This window comes from Branchiostoma lanceolatum, chromosome 7, assembly GCF_035083965.1.
Source record: "Branchiostoma lanceolatum isolate klBraLanc5 chromosome 7, klBraLanc5.hap2, whole genome shotgun sequence".
NCBI classification, from domain to species: domain Eukaryota; kingdom Metazoa; phylum Chordata; class Leptocardii; order Amphioxiformes; family Branchiostomatidae; genus Branchiostoma; species Branchiostoma lanceolatum.
In genome coordinates, this window is record NC_089728.1 from 14,306,659 (window position 1) to 14,330,446 (window position 23,788).

Consider the following 23,788-nt stretch of genomic DNA (forward strand, 5'->3'; position numbering starts at 1 on the left):
ATTGATTTTCTTATGGGAAAAGTGACCTTGCTCTTCTTTAAACTATTGGTGCAAGTGCGAAACAATGATAAGTATGCTTTCACAGTAATACTTGTGTAATTTCAGAGGCACTTTATTCATTTTCTACAAAGGATTTCAATGTCGAAGTTAGTCATACATACTCTTTCTTGTTTAAGTACACAGCCATAGCCTTGCAAATGAGATGAAACAACGATTGCTTTTGTTTACGAATGATAAATGAATTTTTAGAGATGGTCCAGATTCCACAGTGGACCTACAACAAGAACCACAAAATAGTATTATTCTTCACAGAGAGATCTAGAGAATGCCACCGCCTTGCTAGGAGGGATTCCGGAGTTCTTCACTTCGTTCGGACTGCAGAACCGCTCCCTGGATATAACAGAAAAATACGTTGACATAAAAGCTCTCGCGATCGCTCTTAGAAAAATGTAGAGACTTGGTATAGGCCTAAAGTTGACCTTGACTTTCGTCTTGCCAACACCAACCCACAAACCAAATATCATCACAATCCATCCAAATGTTTTTGAATTGTTGATGATCACAAATATGCGGAAACACACAGTCAGACAGACACACCTAAAACAGTATCTCCATTAATTTTTCATTGAGGTAATAACATCATGCACACAGAAGTAACTAACTTATGTATAAGACAGACAGACAGGCACACACACACACACACACACACACACACACACACACACACACACACACACACACAACAAGTTTGGCAATGAAAAAAGACATTGCCATGGCGATGGTGGTTGTTGTTTCAATTTTTACTGTACACTGCTTAGGGCACAGTGATAGGTGGTGCTGTTCATACGGGATTTCTTACGAAAAGGGCTGATGAGTACCTGTTCTGTTGGATCAATTTCATCACAGCCAGACAACAGCCCACTGATTGGGTTCCCACCATACACTAGCTTAGGCCCAGTCTCTAGGGGCCCGCTTAGGGGTGTTTTACCGGGCCCAGTCTGCTTTATTGTTTCGTTTCTGTCAGCCTGTGTACTTAGCTGCCATAGATAGTTCCGCCGCCACGTAAGGGGCGAGCTAATTTAATCCAAGGCCGTAAACCCACCCCCGGGCGGACTAGCTGTCTGGGCGGGCGGGCATCACTCCCAGCGCCGTAGAGATTTCGGGGAGCTCCCGATGGTATGGTTTCCAGGCTAACCATACACCTCAATGGCTATTCTACTCTGATAGGACTGCTGTTTCCATCAGCACCATGTCATAGGCAACATCTACAATTAAGAATTCTAACATTAATCCACAAAAATGTTACTTTGTAAAAATGTATCCCCGACAATTCTCGGATTTGCACAGAATTACATTGTATATCAGCAGGATAGTGGCAGGATAATCATCTAGAATTAGTAGTAAATGCTATTTAGTACACGTATTGTGTGAATCTTTCTAACTGGCTTGCTAAATTTCCTTGCGGCAGGAAACTTTTTCAGATCGATCTGAATATGATTTCCGTTTTGACGTCGATCGTTCCAGTTTCAAGTATTTTCTGTCTACGTGTGGCACATGGCTTGGATGTCTTGGACATGTGACGTGATGCCATGAATGAGGTTGATGCCCTTTAACTATTCTGCTTGTATTAGGTAATTGAAGCAGCGTGTGCACAATCTTTAGCAGTAAAAACTTGATGCAGTTATGACCCGTTCCCAGAAGAAAGACATTAACTGTTACAGTTGTAAGTACCTGTATCAAGACATGTAAAAACATTGTAACAGCCACACACTTTTAGAAAAGAACAATATTACTGTAGATCTGAGGTCTTACGTGGGCCATGTATACATAAGCCTGACACATCTGGTTGACATATGACTGCCTGTCTAGGTTGTCTAGGACGAATACCCCCAGGGGGGCTACATGGCCCACTTTCTATCCTTTGTACTGCTGACTAACATTCCAAACATTCTGTAGATCTGAGGTCTTACGTGGGCCATGTATACATAAGCCTGACACATCTGGTTGACACAGGTGGCTGCCTGTCTAGGTCATGCCTAGGACGAATACCCCCAGGGGGCTGCATGACCCACTTTCTATCCTTTGTACTGCTGACTAACATTCCAAACATTCTGTAGATCTGAGGTCTTAAGTGGGCCATGTATACATGAACCTGACACATCTGGTTGACACAGGTGGCTGCCTGTCTAGGTTTTCTGGGACGAATACCCCCAGGGGAGCTGCATTTTTCTATCCTTTGTACTGCTGACTTACATTCCAAACATTCTTATGGGCTTAAAATGCCTGTGGACAAATCCCTATACAATTCCTAGAATTCTTGCAAACTGCACACAATACTATACCATTAGGCTCGTCTCTGAAGCGTCGCCAAAAACACAGACAGACTAACAGACACATCCAAAACATAACATCACACAAAGGTAACTAACGAATGTATATGGCGTTTTGTGCTGTTGTTTTCGTCTGGGTATAATTCTTCAGAGAGCTTGATACCTGACTTGCGTTTCTCCTGACTTCACCCGGATTTTCCTGACGTACACCACACTGTTGCTCGTCAGTGTCGTGACGTCAGCTGATGACGATGTGCCAAACCACGAAAAGATCGATGTCCATTGGTTACTTTTCGCCTCATCCCAACGGAAGGTTACGCCCATAATTGTGCCGAGGCAATCAGAACTCGTGACGAGAATCGTCATAGAGTGTCCAGGTGAGATCTGTTGCAAGGTGCCGCTGTGTGCAGAAAAGGGTGACAATGTTATGTCTCTCAAATGAATGCACAGAACGTCTCATGGACTTATCTTTAGAGCAAATGCTGGAAGTATTTATTTCCAGACAATGCCAATACAATACCGTTGTACACGTGAATGCAAGTTGCTGGAAAAGTGATGGAAAAGTCGTTTTGCAGTTACTTACAGAGCTAAAAAGAAGAGATTTGTTTTAGAACGTGCATGCGCATGTCCCTGTGACGCAAGCGGTAACGCAACCCCGCTGCTTGGCCATATGGATCAAATTACGTGGATCCGTGTGCCGGACTTCGATCCTAGGGTCGGCCCCAGCTCGGACATGTTGTAAGGAGTTGCAACTTTCATTTCGTCATTTTGGTATATGAGGCACCCTCATTAATTCAGGACCCCTATCGCTCCACGTTACCTCGCTCGCGAAGGGGCCCTGATAACCACCGCCGCCAGACATGCTTTATGGTTATGGCGACGTCGCCGACACTTGCTCATGAATAATTAATGAGCTGGCCTTATTTGGCAATGAGCGGACTGACGAACTCATCTCCAGACGGAAGTCGCGGACAAGGTCGGTGGGCTTGCTCGGCTTTCGCTGCCGCTGGGAAGCCCATATAACAGAGGCTCTTCCCTCCGCCTGTCCTTACACTTAGAAATACGTCCCTGCCATCAAGCAGTGTCTGTAGGGTGGACTGCTGATGCTGATGAAGCCGCTCTAATCCAAACAAGTCTTCCACAGCTGAAGCAAAACTATCGGCTGCCATGTGTTTTGGGTAACCAAAGCAACGATGTAACACGTAACCTGATTGGTTGATAGCTTCCCAGCGTTCTTTGCGCGTTTGCTTTCGATGAGGGGAAGCAGACCTTTGGTGGCGACGTCGCCATAACCATGTCTGGCGGCGGTGGTTATCAGGGTCCCTTCGCGAACGAGGTAACGTGGAGCGATAGGGGTCCTGATTTAATGAGGGTGGTATGAGGGGGCTTCAGGCGTAAGCCTCAAGTTCCAAGCCTCTGCACGTAAAAGAACCCAACACACTTATCGAGCATAAATCTAGAAGTGAGCGGCGTCACGTTTCGTCCTCAGTCTGAGGTCAACCCGTATATTCATAGTGAATTATACCTGTTCAGTGCGATCTCAGCACTACTGCCCTCTGAACCTTGTAGTGTAATCTTCAAGTGCCCTTCATGCGCCACATAGCGACCTCTTCTGAAGTGCATCCTTACAGAGTAGTGGTAAACTAAGGAACAATCAAAAAGAGTCACATTCAGAAAACAAGATTGGTAACATAAAAAGATGTTGCCATGGCGACGGTGGTCTCTGTTAACGTTTTCGTTTTTAGCCCACATGCAAATAAGGACCTCGCATAAATCATATCAGTCGATCACCTTTTCTACCAAAATAACACAAGTTGTCCAATGTATGAAAATCTTGTTTTCACAAAAAAAAAATCGTACCATTTCCTCATAAATTATGTAAATGAGGCCCTCTATGCAAGACTTGTGTCTAATAGTGGCCACATTTACTTAACTTCCAAATGGTGCAAAAATGAAACCCCCCTCATTAACCACGATGGATTTATAGAATTTTGTCATTAATTATGCAAATTAAGTATCAATTTGCATAATTGGTATCTATCGATATTTATCTCTTTCTCAGTTACATACGTCATGTGTTTGAGAGTCCGATGATAGAATTCAGCTGATTTATTAACTGTCCTCATTAATTATGCAAATCAGATATTGATTTGCATAATTGGCATATGATTATGCAAATCATCACTTAAGATATCTACACAACAAAAATTATGATGATCCGTCATCCCCTTCTTGCGTTATTCTCTTTCAAAGTTTGAGTCAAAATCAGCTCCTGCAGTTCCAAAAAAGCCGCCAGGGGGTCCAAATCTACAGGACATATTTTCCTAACAAAGAGCTATCCACCGCTTAAAAATCATGACTATAGCATGTTTTCAGAAGATGAGATTTGAAAAGTGAAAGTTCCCCTGCAATACCATAGAAAGTCGCTAGGGGGCCCAAAATCCAATTATTACAAGGTCTCCCACAGACCTACCCACCTACAAAATATGAAGACAATACATCCAGGCATTCTTGAGTTATCGTCCCATGGACTTTCACATTCCTGTACAATTCCTAGAATTCTTGCAATCTGCACACAATATAGTAAAAATTTGGCTCGCTCCTGAGGCGTCGCCAATAATAACCTATGGCCTATGCTGGAGTTGCGCAAGTTCGGTTAACATAAGTCCTATGGACGCATAGTCTTCTGAGGGAGAAAAAACAAGAAATGGGTGAAATTTTCAATCTAGTATGATGACTAGGATGCCTTGTGTATACGTGGCTACATGTAGGTTTTAATTATCTTCGCCGAGTACTTGTACTCGGAGAGGATTATGTTTTCGGTTGAAAAATCTGTTGGGTGGGTCTGAATGTATGTCAGGAGCATAACTGAAGAAAGCTTCAATGAATCTTTATGATTTTTGGTAGGTGTGTAGTGGTTGTGCAAAGGAAAGTCAAGTTCGAAAATGTTTCACCTTGCGTTTTTCAACAGTACTGCAGCAGACTTTACATTTTTTTGAGTTTGTATGTAGGCAAAAAAGTGACGGAAACGTTGATGGATCTTCCTGATTTTTTGCAGGTGTGTAGATGTTGTGAAAACGGGGGTCAAGTTCAACAATGGTTCCCCTGGTATTTTCCGTTGATACTGCAGCGGGCTTTGTGTGAATGTGTATTTGTATGTCGCCAGCATAACTCAAGAAGCTGTTGATGGATCCGTATGATATTTAGTCGATGGGTAGGGTTTACAGAAAGGAAGGTCAAGTTCGATAATGGGCCTTCTAGCGGGTACCTAAGGTACTGCAGCGGAGCTTCCAAATTTAGGGGCATATTTTCTGAAAGTGCTATGGTCATGATTTTTGTGTGGTAGATAGTTCATGCCACAGAAAGTAAGTTCTGTAAATTTGGGCCCCCTAGCGGCTTGTTAAGAACTGCAGTGGGTGTTTTTGTTTTGACATTCGGACATGAATAACTTGAGAAGGGGTTCACAGATCGTCTTGATGTTTGGTATGTAGAGAGCTCAGATTGTGCTTTACATTATCAATAACTAATTATGCAAATCAGGAGCTAATTTGCATAATTAGTAAGGAAAGTTTGTTAGCCTACTGCATTTCAATGGGACATGGGACAGTGTCAGGTCATGTAAACAGATGGCCTTGCATAAACGTACATGTAGGTCAAATAACTATTCTCCAAGCCATGCAAGCAGAGGTGTGGGTCCTGCTGGTTTAACGCGTTCATTTTAGGCCTTTTTGTTCAAAACGGTTGGCGACATAACGGAATAGGGACAAAATAGAAAGCCTGACAAAAACACCTAAAAACACCTAGAAACACGTCAACAACCAGCCAGATTTATTCTCTTCATATATATTGACTGTACTATTTCATCATCACTTTCAACTTACAACACTGCAATATCGAACCTTTGTGGCCCATATAATGTCAACATACTCATATTTTTTCATGACCAGTTATAACATATATCAGCACACTCTACACATATACTAGTCCTGTACCACCAAATGATTTTTAACCATATCTAGACTGGACTCATTCGCCCCATCATAACTTCCAAATGGTATGGTGCATGATCAAATTTGCAGGGAGTGATAAGCACGTAAATATTTATCACTCTCCGTGATAAGCCTTGATTATTTGGCGAAGATAATGTGTTTGTGGAACTCTAGTTGTAGCTGTTTTGTGTAATTGTAACATATACCTCTGCATGGTGGATCCGCTCTCGTTTGAACAAACATTTTGACATGTTTCCGACGAGGAATCTTGGTCGACCCCATCCCCATATCCATGCAGCGATTGCCCCTGCAGCTCATGCATTTTCCCGCCAGGAAGCGCTCGTAACTTTGGCATCGGTAGGCGCGGAGGGGAGCAGTGCTGGCGTCCACCGAGTCCAGGAAGTATACATTCGCCTTCTTATGTTCACAGGCTGAAAACTTCAGGGAAACTGCACATGCGCAGGTAGAAAACAAGAGTATGCCATATTTTCACCAGAATCCTTGTCAATGATCGTTGGAATCGACGTATTATAGGAAAACATACAAAGCGATCAGAAATATTAGAAGTTTTATCGATTGTTTGTTTTCATACTTACATCCTTCACAACCAGGTTGGTCAAGTCCACCGTTGGGGTAGAAATCCACGTGACCAATCGGATCCCTTATGGCTAGACCTGATAGCGCATGCGCAAAATCAACAATAAAATGATACATAGTTCAGATGCTACAAAACCAGTTTTACTGTATTCAAAGTAGAAAGAGAGAAAGTGTGAATATGTAAAATTAACAGAAGAAGGAAAGTTACGTTGCATACCTACGCCATCCAAGAACGGCGCTTGCCCATCTGTGTGGATGACGTCAACAAAGATGGCGTCGGTATGGTCCAGTCGTGCCTCGGGCGGGTTCATCTCGTACCCGGGGGACGCAGGGTCCAGAGCTGCGTGTGAACGTGAACTTGTTATCAATAGTTAACTCTATGGGTGAGGTAAAAAGTTAGGACGTGAACATTCAATTTTCTATAAGGATGACCACCTCATATACATGTACATTTAAACTCAACGCAAAAAGTTCGGCAACTTAATTTTGGTCGATCAAATTGACTGGATACTTATGACCCTTTATCAATTGCATTGCCTATCATTAGAGAAGAAACTAACCCATCGTGAGTTGAGCATTTGTTAACATGTTGTTTTACAACTTACTGTGGCATGGTGGCGCATCATTCGGAGAGTTCGCTACTAACGTTGGGTAACCTAAATTCGCGGGGTACTTAAATTCGGGATTTTTCGAAAACGGGGTATTTAGGGATATGTGCTAGATGCAACATAAGTAATACCTCTAGAAATGCAAACCTGCCAGACTTACGTATTCAGAACACTGTCTGAAAAGCTTCGATAAGCATGGATTATAAGGCGACGAGGTCAAAAACTCTCCGTCCCTTATTGGAACAGTCTGAGGACTTCGTGGGAGAATTAAACAACATGGTTGTCGGCTGGTTTATAAGAAAAATGTCACATCCGCTTCCTGCTCAACACAATTATTTACAAGACAACTTATTACAATCTCTTTTGCTAACCTGCAACTGGATTCTAAGTGTGATCAATCATCAAAACTCCTCTCTGTTGCTACAACCTACGGCACGTGTATTTTCCCGCCGCCATATTGTTAACCAGAATCCTGTTGTCAAGCAGACGACAAAGGTTTGTGAGGAACACTTTTTTGTCTAAATGCTGCGTGTGATAGTGGACTGAGGAAGATATTTTCCTCAAAGTTTGCTCCTAACACAACAAGGAACACATGGACATAGTAGTATTACCATTGCTACGGCATCCAGCTAACTTGCCATGAATAATGTAACGTTACACGTTGCCCGATGATGACGATGGGCCGACTTTGAGTGAAGTTCTACCGACTCAACACACGGGTTGTACCCGAACTGGCCTGATGTGTGCGGTACGGCCGTTTTTTCGTGTATTTTTTTTACTTGGACACGTCTATATCCATAGCACTCTCCTCAAGCCAAGGATGGAACGAATAGCTGCTGTATAAAATGTGGTTAGCGGTAAGATATTCAAGACGAATCTTCTCTCCCGAATTAATGTGCCCCCCCTGTCCGACAGCACCGTAATTGTGCGTGCGGCGGACGGTAGTTTCAAGTTGAAATATTATGGTGTCAGCACGACTAGAGACAAAATCTACCATATATATGATTAGTGCAAAGATAGTACATGATACTGACAGAATTATAGAAAAAAAGGATGGTTTATTGTTCTGCTAGATTGATTTCAGTCAACCATTATCGGAAAAATCCCGAATTTAAGTTACCCAACGTTAGATATCAGAACTCACCTGTAATGCGACCAACTTGACGTCCAAGTCCATGCCCCACCAGACCGGCTACGTGCGCGCCAAAACTGAACCCGATAAGGTGGAGGCTCCCAAAGGGGATTCCAGTATGCCGCTGCAATATAATCATGCACAATATTACCGTCTAGAAGAAGTTATACGTGGTGAGGACGATATCATCTCTGGATGTGTACCTTATGATGGAAAATTACAAATTTCCAAGCAGATTTTGGGCCCTGCTCAATGTTTTAGTATCTTTTAGACCTTTATACGTTTTTCCAGGGGGAGACTAATTGATAAAACACAGACCACCAGAAAGATGAAGAAAAAGCCTCAAAAACACACTGAACACAATAAACATCACCCTACATCTGCGGAACTCTTCACAACTCATGTAAAAAGCCCACCTGAAGCCATTTGCAGAAATGTAGGAGTTCGGCCGCAACTACTCGAGCATTAGCGGCCGCTTGCAAATAATCCAACCCAGTCCTCGCACCGTCATCCCAGTACACACATACAACGTTCGAGTCTTCTCTTGCCAGCAGCCTGTCAACGTTAAAAATTCAATGGTTACGTTTTTTTGCGGTGGTTTGATTTATTTTCGATGTATGATAACATGCGTCCCCGGTGCATCACTAACACTACTGTAATACAAAATTGGTTTGACCGCGAACTTAGATATAAGGGAAAACCTTTGTTCCACTTCTACCGCAAAATTGAAAGTTCTTTTCAGAACAATATATAATATATACATAGAGAAAGAGGGGGAGCGAGTGAGAGAGGAAGGTGAAGGTGAAAGAGAGAGACAGAGAGAGAAAGAAAAAGAGAGGGAGAAAGGGAGAGAGAGAAAGAGAGAAAGAGAGGGAGAAAGGGGGAGAGAGAGAAAGAGAGAAAGAGAGCGAGAGCGTACCTTTTGAAAAATCCTTCTTTTGGAAGAGCATTGATGCCGGACCCGAACATGCCGTAACCGTGGATAACGATGTAAGTTGTTGCGTTTGGTCTAAAGTTAGACAACTGTAGCGAGGTAAGGTTGTCCACTTGCAGGTCGTAATCTTCTTCACGGTTTTCACGTGTGCGCAGGTAAAATCTGCAATCAAGATCTGTGGTCAGTGTATGTAGAGACAGAATAGGTCATTAAGGTTCCAATAACATTGGATAACTAAAAGAAATAGCCTAGTAACAAGGTGTAGCCAAAAGCAAATTCCCTAAGGAATTTCTAGAATATTTGCAGACGGACGTAGTACTGTATGATAGGCTCCACCCCTGAGGCGACGCCAAAAACATTTTGACGCGCATAGATCATATCTAGACCATAGTAGTACCTCGCCGGTGAAACGGACGGTATATTTGGGTGTTTCTGTTTGTTCACGTGTGTGTGCGTTTCGTGTGCGTTGCGTTATTTCCACATACTACACACGTCGGGACACTGACAGGAAGTTTGGTCAAAGTTCCCGTGAAAAAGTTACCTCATTTCCTGTCCTAAATTTCCCGTGCCAGTGGGAATATGCATAGACAGAATTAGCACGAAATTCACAATAATGAACGAAACACTAAATTCCAAAAAAAATATTTAACGGAGGTATGAGATCTTTCTTGTTAAGACATGTGGTTGAAGTAAAATAAAGCATGAGAGATATTCAGGTAGCTATAACAGCTCACCTGGTGTTGATCTGGTCTCTGTGCCAGGGTAGCGGCAGGTGAGAGAAGGACGGGGCCGTACTCAAGCAGCCCAGGGGAGGCATGCAGATCTCTGAGCTCTCTTCTAAAAACATTAAAAGAACAGTTTACGATTTGGAAGGTATTAGCATACCCTCTAGGCCGAGTCTATGGTCCTATATAGATTTACCTCATTATTTATGCAAATTAAGTCCTAATTAGCATAATTTGCACGTCATTATGGACATCCCTGTCTAAGCTACATGTACACTAAATATCATAGAAATCCGTCGTACCTTTGTCCAGTTATTCTCCTTAGAAGATTTTCACGATTACGCCCCTGCAGCTCCGGAGCAAGCTGCTAGGGGGCCCAAACCCATACCACGTCTTCATTACATCACAAGCTATCTGCCACCAAAGAATCAAGACCATAGCACATCCAGGTCAAGAGATACAAAAATGGAATTTCTGCTGCAGTACCAAGGTCACATACCAGGGGGCCCAAAATCGACCTTGAATTCTGGCTTCACAACACCCGCCCACATACCAAATATCATCGTAATCCATCGAGAGGTTCTTGAGTTATGCTGACTACAGTAGTCCGGAAACACAAACACACACATACACACACACATACAGACACACCCAAAACTGTATCTCCATTTTTCATGGAGATAATAACAATGTAGGTATAACACCTTCGGTAACAAAGTATGTCAAATACACTATTATCGTACCTGCTGTGGAGCTATTGAGTAACATCCAGGCGATGATACATATGATAGGAAAGTTGACAACAGGACATGTTGCCATTGCCAGACGTCTTCGATTCAACGGATTGTGAGAATCAGTACTGCTTGCCCTGAAAGTACAATACATTACGCACAATAGTGACATTTTACCAAAAACCGTGTGTGATATTGCAGTCCGGTCGCACAGCTACTTCTCAGAACTCTCTCCTCTTGTAATTCAAGCCAGGCCCAATGCTCTTACTTGCCAAACCCAATTGCAATGCTCTCTCTTGGCCCCGAGCCCCTGGGTCTTACCATTCTACTTTTAGGGGGGGGGGGGGCAAGCGTCCCACATCAACATTACACAACATAACACCTAACATAACATAACCGTGAAATTGTCCACTCCTGGTGTTGAACATTACTACCAGGGTTAGGTCTTGGGCCTCGCTGACTCGACTTTATGGATAATATCCTCGCGTGCATCACCTCATTTTCTGTCATTCGGAAATAATACTGCCCCACTTAACCAACCTAATTTTGGTCGTAAATGATACAATCGTTGTCCCTGAGAGTTTTACAAACTTCCTCCCCTAACCTTGCATAGTGTTGTTTTGTTCTTAATTTTTCCGCCACTAGTGTTATGGGTCAATTTAACTTGAAGCAGTCACCCTAGACACTAATTACTACATCTGGCGTTTTACTTGTTCACTGTGCTTGTTTTCTGTACAATATTGTCTGTGACAACATAACATCTTCACTTTTCATTTATTTATGATCGTTTATCACAACAGCAAAACATTGTAACTATAGGCCAGGTCACATACTGTCCGATCGTAAACCGAGGGCATTTTTGGCATAGCATGTGCATGTGTAGTACAAAATTCAGCTGTCTTGTTACACAAACAGCTGTCTTTGATAGATCATTGCCAGTGGCTGTCACTGCCTTCAACAAATGTGACCTCGCATAAGTCCCTTCACGGACGCGGAGTTTACCACTTAAAGTTAACTATCTATGGTCTTTGGAAGCTCGTTTCAGGCCATGACACTTCACACTTATTGTCATTTAGACACATTCAAGATTCTAAGGGCGTTCGCCATGTGTGGGCCTTAGTCCTTAACCTTAATTTGCAGGTAGGAGCTAAAATTAAAATGGATACAAAAGGCTACTAGGTCCTTCTATGAAAATGTTTTGAAATTGTGTAATCTTTTACCTCTTCTTGATCCCGTCAGGTCTTCCTGGTGCCTGACGTACGTGGACGTTTGGCAGTGTGAGAGAAAAATGGCGCACGGTGATTTTAGGTGATCACAGATAGCCTGAGGGCCGGCTTAGAGGGCGTTTATAATACATTGTAATAACAAAGGCCTTTTCCGAACAGCCTTCCAGTCGACCTTTCTAATTATTGGGCGTCTCGTGGTGGAACAAACGCCGTGCAAATCCCGGTCCATTGTGAGCCGCTATAACTGGGCGGGCTACACTCCCAGCACCATAGAGATACAGGAGGGCTGCGCATGGGATGGTAACCAGGCAAGCGTCGTGGGTATGAGATGATTGTGTGCTGCAGTTACATGTACCTTCGCCAGAAGCCTATGTTTTCGGTTATTCAAACATGCAAAGCCTCCGTCACGTTCCTCGTACAAATATAAGACCCGATTCACACTCGATAAATGTTATGGATGTACGACAACGAAGTAGTCGTACGTCGCACTTTTTTCCTGGGTGTGAATTGGCCCCGTGCGTCGCACGACAGGTATTTTTTTGGCCCGTGCGTCTTCGTTGTACGTTACGGGCCATGAAAAGCCTGTCGTACGACATGCGGGGCCGATTCACACACAGGGAAAACGGCGTGTGAATCGGGTCTAAGTTTAGGAGCGGAAGTTTAAAGAATGCATACACTCTGGCATATACTTACATTGCATTAGAGAGGCAATGATCAAGCAGGTAAATAATGGGTACCTGTTGTTTTTATGCCCATTCATTCCATCTCTTGTTGTTGGAAATTAGAGAAAAACAAAACTAGTCCAGTTCTATAGGTTACAATTGAGAAAAAAATGAGCAAAGATAAAATTGTCTCAAGATCTTTGATAATTGCAGCAATAATAGAAAATTCACCAAAATCAAAAAACAGGTAGCCAGTAGCTTTGCAGCAATGATATGACTATAGGTGTACATTCAAGTTCAAAACTATTTACCCTCCATTCAAGAGGCCTCATTGATTCTCAACAGAAAATTTGTTATTAATAACACAACCTTCTGTCATGATTCTAGCCAAGTTTCACCAATTAAATCAGCCAATTTAACTAAAAGAATTCAACTAAATTACACCTTCTGAAATATAGATTTGAACAACTTCTATGATTTTTTTATTACTTATTTCATTATCATATGGACTGTATAATGCTCTTGAACAAATTGTCTGATTTGGCTGTATAGAATCTATTAAATGCAACAATATAGAAACAAAAATTGTCCTTCAAAAAAATGGCACTCTGTCAGTTATGTATTGATAATACATTTAACACACCATTCCATTTCTATCATATTCCAGATATTATGATAGAAATTTCCCAGTTCTATGGATGATACCAAACAAAATCAAAGGCATCAGTCAATGGCACAATTACATTCTGCACATGATTCATAATGAGCCAGCTCACAGTTTAAACTATACGTGCAGTGAAATGTATTGCGAAAGGTTAGACATCCTGGTGTAATAAGATATGCGAAGAATAGTTACTCAAGCAACTGGATAAAATTTTGAAAGTCATCATTAATCAAAGGCATCTGACTATTTCAAAATTTTCTCCAGATGCTTGAGTAACTATTTTGGGCGCATGCCTTGACATGCATGGTCTAAACAAGAAAAGCACGGTCAAGACAAGAAAAGTTTACAAATTAGGGGCCTTTTGTCCTTGTATTACCTGCGATGCATTTTGCTGCGTACACACAATTTACACAGTAAACCAGCTTATTCAAAACTACCAAGTTATAGTCACCTGGCGACAAAGTCCTTTCATATACAGAACATTACTGCTAGCAGTCATTGGTAGCCTCTAAGACACCGTCCTCCCCAGGTGCCAAGTTCAAGTGGGTGACAATGAAGGCTTGTGTGGGCTGCAGCACCTCTGCACCACCCATGTTGATCTGCACCACACTGTTATCACTTGCCACAAACGTCTGCACCATCCCCGACGGTGTGGATATGCCTATTCCTGTGGGCACCACGGTATCCTGGAGGTGTGCGTCCCCACCTGGGTGAGAGTTCACAGTCTGTTGGTTTGTCTGCAACTGTTGTAACGAGCTGTTGCCGTCAATGCCTTCCTGTTCGTTCTGAATGGTACTATGGCTCGCATCGCCCCCTCCGTCACTTTGCAAGTGAGCTTTGATGATGTCTAAGTCCGTGTTGGTGTCTTCAGGTTTCCCTTGGTTTTTACGTGGACGACCTACTCCCCTTTTCCTCCTGTTGCCCACTGCCTCCTTCATGGCTGCAGTGAGCTTCCTGGTTCGGCCGTGCTTGCTTTTCGACACCACCACGTCGTCTTCGCTGCCCTCTGGTCGACACCGGTGGTCTCGGAGGTACTTTTCCCTAGCGAAACCTTTTTTACAGGTGTTGCACCTGATGGGGTAGTTGTCAGAGTGCATGCGCTCGTGTTCCTGTGTGAACAAATAAAAGAAAGACTTTAATTACTGAATCAAGCATACTAAAATGCAACGCCTGTTGGGCTTATAAGACACCATTAAATTATGATGCATGTGTGTCAAGGTTCCATATAAACGATATAATGCAAAATGTCAATACTAGTAGGTATAACATACCATTTTTGGACTTATCAATAAGGAGTGCTATAATACTAGCAAACAGATAAGTTTACTAGTACATAGATATAGAGATCATACATGAAAGAAACGATTATGTGCATCAAGTCAAGTGAAAAATATAACAATTTCTGAGTACACAAATGATGTAAATGTTACATATGTCAAACATTTAAGTTATCTCAAACTGAACAGAAGTTGCCCACCTGTAAGTGTGGCTTCCTGCTGAAGGCCTTGCCACAGTCTTTACACTTGAAGGGCTTGATGCCTGAGTGGGAGATGATGTGGGCTTTCAGTTTGTCCGGCCGATTGAACTCCTTCGTGCAGCCCGTGTGGGTTTTGAACGGGCACTTAAACTTCTTCACGGGGTCGTGGATGAGCATGTGCCGCTTCAGCTTGTCCTTTCGGTTGAAGGTTGCGTTGCACTGCGAGCAGCTGTAGGGTTTCTCCCCCGTGTGGATGAGCGCGTGCATCTTCAGGTAGTGCTCCGTCTTGAAACGCTTCTCGCACACGTTGCAGACGTGGTCTCCCATGGTACCGTGCGTTGGGAGGTGACGCCGCAGATACCTCTCACAGGGGAACACCTTCTCGCAATGCGGACAGGAGTAGTTGTGGCTGGACGTGGCCAGGTGGTGGTCCAACGCTTCAGGCGACGCGTACTTGTTCATACACTTGGGGCAGCGGAAGTACCTGGGGCCCGGCCGCGGGCCCTGGTTGGGGTAGAGACTGTGGGAGTACTGGTGGACGCCCAGCTCGTACAGGGAGGGGAACTGTTTGTTACACATGTGGCAGCGATACGTCATCTCCTCCTCGTGAGACTTGGTGTGCTCCAGGAAGGCCTCCAGGTCGTGGAACATGCTGCCACAGGACTTGGTGATGCACTTGTAAACCTGGAGAAGGGGAACATATCAGTTAGCTACATGAAATAAACAAAGTTCTGGATCCCTTTTAAAAATCTATTCTATTGTACTCCAATTTCTTTCACATGCTTGAAGTTCAAATTGAATTTCAGTAAATCTTTTGGATTTGTTGCAAAAGCAATATCAAGAAGTAGCACAAAAGTAGCACAAAAAAAGAGTTTCATTATCTTAACACAGGTCACAAATCTGTTTATGTGAAGTTTTTGCATTTGTGTGTTAGCTGCTGCCACAATCTCTGAAAAACACTGTATTCAATTATCTAGGTACATGTATCTGAAGTGGGCTACATTTAAACCTTTGAGTCAACCTACATCTTTCGTTTCACAATCACACCCAAACTATGCAGCAAAGGCTGTCTTTCTGTCATGAACATGAAGAGAACAGGTGCAAAAGATGTTGGTTGTCCTGAAGGATTAGTCCACTCAACCATGGCAACTCGTTACAGTTACATGCACATTGTACTATTGAAATCCCCACCTGTTGGTTCTTGTGCTGAGTCATGTGGGACTTCAGCTGGAAGTAGGTCTTGAAGGTGGTCTGGCAGTAATGGCACTGGTACGAGTTGTTTATGATGACTTTGATCTCGTCAGATTCTGACGTCACATCTTTGGCAGTGTCGCTCTCCTTGGAATTCTCATCCCCCAAGTCTAGATCTCCATTCCCTTTGTCCTCTGTGTGTAGAAAATATGTGACACATTCATTTCTTTTACATAACCGGTAAACACTACAGTGCAGTAAATACATGTAAGAATGGACTGTAAGGTATGATCCACTCACACTGGGATGGCCCCCTAATCTTTTCAATAAGTGAGGTAGGATCTAAAATTGCTCGGGGTGTGGCTCTCCTAAAAACTTGGGTTTCTACTGCTACATAGACCTATACATCCTCAGTAGTGACCGCTGGCTCAAAACAAATTCACTGCATTGCAAAAAAATCGCACTGAGTTAGCTAGCAATTTTTTTTAGCCAGCGGTCACTACAGAGGATGGTACTCAGGTTAGACCAATACTGACTGTCCATCACAATTAGCAGTTAAACCAAAGAGAGCATGGCAATTAGTGGTTCAACAAATTAGAGAGTGGTCACGTGCCCATCAATAGTTGCATTTCTACATTTAAAGGAAGTAGGCGGGCTATGGGATCGGTCTATTCTGCTTCTTACCCTATACGCGATGTCCAGTTCCCACTTAAGGTACTTACCTTGCAATTGTTCTGGTTGGTTGTTCCCTACATCCTCTTCAGGAGCCACCACAGAATCCCCGTTCTGATCCTCTACAGCCTTCTCTACGATGATGGGGTTCTTAGGGAGGGTACAGGCTGTGCCTGATGGCCACACCTAAAGGCAAATAGTGCAACACGTTTTTTTACGTCCTTTCTGAAAGACAGGTGCAGCTCCAACCAAGATGTCCTGACCTAGGATTGAACAAGGATCTCCCAGTTACCAACTAATTGGAACCAGGAGCTTAACTGTGAGGCTGCTACCAGTTCTGCTACATGGACATCCCTAGATGTGTCTTGGGAAAAATAATCTGGAGAAATAATACAGTGCAGATCATAAAGATGATTTAAACACATAATACCTAATAAAAAAAAGACTTACTGCCTGCTGCAATTCTGTGCTATCTATCTTACAAATTGTACACTTCAAGCAAGGGTGGACACCATTTTTCATGTACTTTTTTGGTGCAGATTCCCTAAATTGAATAATACACCTAGAACACAACCTCCTACCTTGTGTGTTTGCATGTGTTTCTTCACGTTGGACTTCTGTGCGAACGCCCGACCACACACAATACACTGGAAGGGCTTCTCTCCCGTGTGGCTGCGAATGTGCTGCTGGAGGTCAAAGTTCTTGGAGAACATCTTGTCACAGTAAGTACACTTCAGCTTCCCCTGCTTTTTTCCCGCGCCCTGGCTGTTTCCTCCGGACTTGGAGCGGCGTTTGGTGACACTCTGCGACACGTTTTGGATCTGTACGTCAGTGATGATGTTGATGTTGTTGGGAGGTGGGGGATTTTTAGCGGGCGATGCCCTCATGGGTACCGGTTGTTGCGGCATCATGATCTGCTGTTGTTGAGGCTCTGCTACACGGACTGTCACTGGTTGTACCTATAGGCATCAACAGATTACATAAGATGTAAAGGTTGTAACTGTGTGTATACTATATGTCTATCAATATGTGAAACCCCATTGTTGCCTTGATGTCTTGATCATGTGTTAAGTTTCATGTTTCTCTCTCTTTGCCAAATCACATGAGCAATCTTTAATGGTGTCATGATTGTCTGGTATGAACTAACAAGAGAAACAGTTTGATCACAAGTGTCCATTATTGTCAAATCAATTTCAAAAGTGTGGCATTTCCCTTAAAATCAGTCATATCTTTATAGAGCTTCTATTGTGCACATCAAAGTGACATATTTGTTATCTAGTACATGTACTGATGAGAAGCTAAAAATTCAGACCTTTAGGGACATACATGTAGACATATAGATACAAAGTAGTTCAGGTAACTTGAAATGATAGTTGACACATAAAAAATAATTTTCTATGCACAGTTACAACATGTGTAGGTAAGGCCACACAAAACTAATTGGTTGGTTCTTGAAGTTAAAAAAGATATGCTAAATTGGAAACTACTCATGGGCACTCCTGTGTCGGGTGACCCCGACGGACCTACATAGACCAACTTGCAGGGGATGTAGGGGTGAGGTCTGAAGATCTAGACCAACTTATGGCGGACCGTGACGCCTGGAGGGAGAGAGCAGTCCTAGTCCGGGCAAGCTGCCCGATATGATGATGATGATGATGATGATGGAAACTACTGAATGAAATTAAAAGCCTGACGACCAGCTTTATTCCTTGATGCAATCCGTTTTATGGAGTGAATACAACCATATTACATTTTTCCTTCATGCCTTCTACTTTTATGATGTTGACTTGCTATATTTTCACCTTAAAATGTCTGAGAATCAAGAAAATAAATTGATGCAGCCTAATGATAATAATCACACTTCTTCAGATACTAAAGCAGAAGCTACTATGGGTACCTGAAAGGTCTGTCCAGGTATGGTGGTGGTGAGGACAGCAGTGTTCACACTGTTCATCCCCTGCATACAGGTGGTGGGCATTGGGCGGGGCTGGGACACCTGCGGACACAACAGGTGAGTTAGTACTCCCAACTGGACAGCAATGTGCATTCAAAGCTATCATACCAAATTTTCATTTCGTGTTTGATTTTCTTCCTTAAGCTGATATAAAGACAAGGCTGACAAGTCAAAGATATTATTTAAGCACAGTTGTTGATACATGTAGGTTGTATATTACAAGCTCAAGGTATAACATTTTTGAACACGGACTAGTGACTCAACATCCCCTAGAAGGCTGTAAGCCCTGGCCTCCACCAGGCCTTCCTATGGGGGTACGGATTGTAGGATTTGGCAAAAGAATGGAATAATTGGCCAGAAAACCTATGGTGGCCAAACTTCCCCGGCTAATTATTCTCTCTATAGCCGGCGTACAATGTAGTTAGTCTGGCAGAGACTAGAGACTAGTATATGTAAGCCCTACCAGTAGCATATAAATTGGTGTTCAGAACACCAACTTCTATGCTGAGACTCGGACCCCAAACCTTATGCTATGGTCCTGAAGATTTCTCTTTGAAAACATATCACAGATCAACAGTTCCAAGAATGTTCCTGACCTGAGCCTGCATGAACGGTCCCGACACCTGGACGTTGCCGCTGTGCATGGACTGGTTGGGACTGGTCTGGATGGTCATGGTCTGGTCCATGCTGGACAGGGTGGTCATCAGGATCTCGTCAGCGTTCAGCACCATGTTCTGACTCATGTGTGCCAGGGGGGAGGGGGGCACCGCGCTGTAAGCCGCTGTCACCGCTGGTACCGGCGTCTGAAAGGTAAAGTTTAACCTTTAGCACACTGAAGTGTCCGATTGGCACCCAAATTCCTATTGGTTACATTCAGACAGCAGGGAGAAGGTTAATGGCTCATCCAAGCAAGGACAAAAATAACTCTGAATATAAAACAGTCTGAAACTCACTTCACCCTCAAAATATCACTGGATTGTGGTAGGTTCAAATGTTGGCAAGATTTTATCCTTTCATAATACAGTGACATTTCAAGGCATGTGCATTTTAACAGGCCTTGGGCACTTTAAATCAGTCATGAAACGCTACATGTGAACACTGAAGTATTAGCCCTGTGAGGGATAAAAGGCTATCAATCAGATTGAATGATATCAATAACCAGTGGGTCCAAACCTACTTTTACCATTAAGAAATAAAGACCATAGCATGTCCAGAACACAAGATATCAAAACCAGATGTTCTGCTGCAGTACCTTAAAAAAACCTCTAGGAGGTCTATTACCAAACCTGACCCTACCCACCTATCAAACATCATAAAGATTCATGGCAGACAGACAGACAGCGCCAAAAACATAACCTTCTTGGCAAAGGTAATACAACTGAATACCTGGCTTTCCTTAGCAGGGTACAGTTAGCAAGCCTTCATATATACAAATGTAACTCTGTCCTTACCATGTTGCTGACCATGCTGACAGGCTGCCTGTTGAGGCCGTGGTGTGGGAGGGAGGTGGTGAAGGCGCTCTGGTTAGGGTTGGATCCTGGGGGCGGAACCACCTGTGTGTGATGTACAAAACCAGCTAAATTTGGTAAATACACAAATAGTCAGTGCTAGTAGTAGTAGTTCATGCCAGCCCTAGCTATATACATTGTGTATGCAGTGTTACTCTTCTCAGAATTTCAGGTGCTAAAATATCATCCTTCACAAAAATCATTTTGATATAGTGAAATATGTTGTCATCATAGTGGGCAGGAGTCTAGGATCCCAGAGTCTGCCCCAGCTTACCTTTGTTAGTAACTTAAGTAAGGGATTGCATTCGTTATTTTGGATGGTGTTGCTAAGCCAGTGTCCCACTGTATGAATGATTGAAGGAGCTTCAGGTATGAATCTCAAGCATCAAACCTCTGCACTTATAAGAACCCACCACACTTGTAGAGAAGAGTATACGTAGTGGCGACCCAGTTTGCTTGACTGAAAATGCAAGCCATAGCAAAGCCACACAACCACTAGCTACTTGAAAAGTCATCATGCTTCACCTCAGTTCAGGATGACTGCTGTGGCAAGTCATCAAATGTAATATAGCTAGCCACTGCCAAATACCAGTAAAGGCTTAAGCAGACGTGTTTGCCTTAAAAATCTTTTATACCAGTTGCTGATCTGAAGTACTAGTAGTATCTGTATCTGTATCTGTATAGCCGGTATAGCCGCCCTTCGACGTATTACACCAGCTTCGCAGGCATGCGGCGCGGCAGCAGCTGGTTATATAACACTGTACTGCCTGTCACACCTAACTTTTGCACATCTGACTGCAATCGTTCTTTGAAGCTATTTAGTGAAAGTGTTCCCACAGCATCTGATGACAAGTCTGAGTACTATACTCTATAGTGACCGCTGGCTCAATGCTTTTTGCTTGCTAACTCTGAGGTTTGCAAGCATAAAGCAATGGTGCTCAGGCTAGATCTGAATATAGATACAGATGCAGAAATATACAGACCTGACGTACAGACTGCTGTTGGGGCATGGGCTGGCAGTGTTCCCGCTTGTGGCTCATGAAGGTGGGCAGGCTGGTGAACTGCTTCTTACACTTTCCACACTGGAACACGTCTTCATCGTCCCCTGGAACAAATACACGGTCTGGTCACTGAAACGGTTTAATCTTCTCACTTCTATAGGGGCCTGTATTGCTATTACTGTGTTGCCCTTATACTAGAAGATGAGCGATAGATTACACATGATAGAGCGTAATAAGTGGTGAGCGTAATCAATCATTTTAATTCCACTTAATTCATAGCTGGACCCCTTTAACGTAATTTAATGTGAAGGGTGATCTGTGCATTCTATGTAGAACATAAATGGCACCTGAATACATGCTAGTCGTCAGAGTGCGGCACATACTAGTAGCTATAGAGTGCAGACGGTACCCCCACCCACCCCCTTTTATGTGATTAAACAGGCACCAAATATATTGGATACACTTAAAGCGAAAGTTAGCAGGGACTTTTCAATCACAAGAAAGTTAGACAAACAATTAGAACAAGTTCAGCAAATGTTCTTTGACTACTAAACAGGAAACAGTACTAGTAATTAACCAATATGATCAGTAATGACATCATTATGACACTTTATACTTAATACTAAAAATCTTAAGAAACCCTCTGCAACTTGTACAAATGACTGTAGTGTAATGAATCATATATTTCTGAGAGAAAAGTGAGACAGTTAATAGTGCATCAGACAGGTGATCTTACCTGGCCCTGCTGCTGGCTCCGCGACCTGGCCCTGTTGGGAGTCCAGAAGGGACTGAACAGCCAGGGCTGTCTGGTTGTCCATCGTCACTACAAAATGAGAACAAGTACATATGGTGTTGTCTTACTGTAGATTTATTAATTTTTGCAGGAATTCAATTAAGCAGTAGGAAAGGAAAATAGGCAGTTCACATTGTTTTAGGTTTGTGGTTAAAAAAATCTGTGCTACACGAACTACTCTGTACATGTACATGTCATTTTTTTTACATATCACAAAGAGAGACATGTTTGTCGTGCCATAGTTTTATGATGGGAGGCCACTGTGAAACCACCACAAACTTTTCAAGATTTAAGTAAGGTACATGTACTATAAATAATTTCCAGGTAAGAAATATTGTACACTACACATGTATTATCAGTTAGGTGAAGACTGGAAAAAAGTTGACTACCCTTGTCTTGTGTTACCTTTCTTTTCTGGTTTTCGATCTTTACCGTGAATTCATAAATGACCCATTTTGTTTTCGTTAACAAAGGCAATCCCTATCAAACCGAAGGTATTTTGAAGCTCACTGATAGTACATGTGTTGGCTATGCATGTTCATGTGTAATTTTCTAGGTTATGCCGACACCCCCGCGAAATTCGGCCAATGGATTCATCCGTAAACAGGATGACGGACTAGGCAGCCATCTTGTTCAGAAATAGGAACAGCATTTGGGTACTTCTCTAACCAAGGAAATGGCCATCAATTCCGTTTACCAACAACTTTTGACGTAATTACAGTCTTGGGGGAGTGAAGGACAGTGCCACGTCTTTGATTTTCGTGAAAGTTTTGCGGACGGAACTCCGATTGGACGGCGAAAGAAAGACGCTTTTCTAATTAACGGCCACACCCGGCTGTTCTCGGCCAAAGAACACCGTTTACATCGACCAAATCTTCACAACTCAACTTTTTATGACCTCCTAAGCAACTAAATATTCAAGTACAACGTATACATCCAATCTAGGACAAGTTCATGGCAATCCCAGAGTGTAAATAAAGCTGAGCTAGACAAAGGAGAAATTTGATCGCCATTTTGTTGGCTGTGCCAGCACCCCCTTGGAATGGGGGTTTTTGCCAAGGGCACTTTCCGTGTCATAAAACTACCGCCAAAACGTTACAGATGAGGCGGTAAGGAACGCATTTTACTGGGCAATAGTCAGAGAATAGTAAAAACTTACCTGTTAGCGCGTCAAACAGAGATTGCGCCATCTTTGCCGCTTGGTTTCGGCTTGGCTCGCTCGGGCAAACGACGGCCTTGTGATTGCTGGTGACGCAAGGTATGCCGGGAAATTTTGGAGCGTTGTGGTTCAGGGTCCTCGCTTTCGGTTGAGTACTTTCCGTCAGACTTTTTTTTAATGGTCGATATCAAAAGAGGATCGAGGGAAGTTACTCCGAAGGATGAATGGCTTGCCTCAGAAAAGGAGCTCCTTTGAGAAGTATTCCCCCTTGTTTGGCCAATTTATGATTTTTTTGGGTGTCCTCGACACTGCCATCGTTTTGTGACTTTTGTAAAAAAAAACTGCAGAAGCTGTAAAGTGCAGTATTGTAACGTTAAAGTATTTAAAAGAGGGGGAATTGTTACGTCATGGACGTCTAGTATACTCTAGTACTTT

General features: G+C 43.0%; 2 protein-coding genes across 3 annotated transcripts; both read right to left on the bottom strand.

The window, feature by feature from the left end:
- Positions 1 to 89: 89 nt before the first annotated feature.
- On the bottom strand, positions 90 to 12,887 carry LOC136437802 (lipoprotein lipase-like). Its single transcript, XM_066432280.1, has 12 exons — positions 12,267 to 12,887; positions 11,059 to 11,183; positions 10,325 to 10,427; positions 9,576 to 9,752; positions 9,073 to 9,211; positions 8,669 to 8,780; positions 7,134 to 7,256; positions 6,916 to 6,993; positions 6,526 to 6,768; positions 3,856 to 3,973; positions 2,494 to 2,730; positions 90 to 390 (listed from the first exon to the last, which is right to left on the bottom strand). The coding sequence occupies exons 2-12, from the start codon at positions 11,132 to 11,134 to the stop codon at positions 300 to 302; spliced, it is 1,497 nt and encodes a 498-aa protein (XP_066288377.1). The 5' UTR covers positions 11,135 to 11,183; positions 12,267 to 12,887; the 3' UTR covers positions 90 to 299.
- A 228-nt stretch (positions 12,888 to 13,115) lies between these two features.
- Positions 13,116 to 23,484, bottom strand: LOC136437801 (zinc finger protein 341-like). 2 transcript variants are annotated; one of them, XM_066432279.1, is made up of 11 exons: positions 23,354 to 23,484; positions 22,138 to 22,224; positions 21,384 to 21,505; positions 20,344 to 20,445; positions 19,489 to 19,695; positions 18,836 to 18,934; positions 17,520 to 17,897; positions 16,996 to 17,124; positions 16,267 to 16,461; positions 15,076 to 15,759; positions 13,116 to 14,707 (listed from the first exon to the last, which is right to left on the bottom strand). In XM_066432279.1, the coding sequence occupies exons 1-11, from the start codon at positions 23,382 to 23,384 to the stop codon at positions 14,087 to 14,089; spliced, it is 2,655 nt and encodes an 884-aa protein (XP_066288376.1). In that variant the 5' UTR covers positions 23,385 to 23,484; the 3' UTR covers positions 13,116 to 14,086. The 2 variants fall into 2 exon arrangements, with proteins under 2 accessions (XP_066288376.1, XP_066288375.1); XM_066432278.1 differs by having other exon boundaries at positions 16,267 to 16,460; positions 16,989 to 17,124.
- Positions 23,485 to 23,788: the final 304 nt, after the last annotated feature.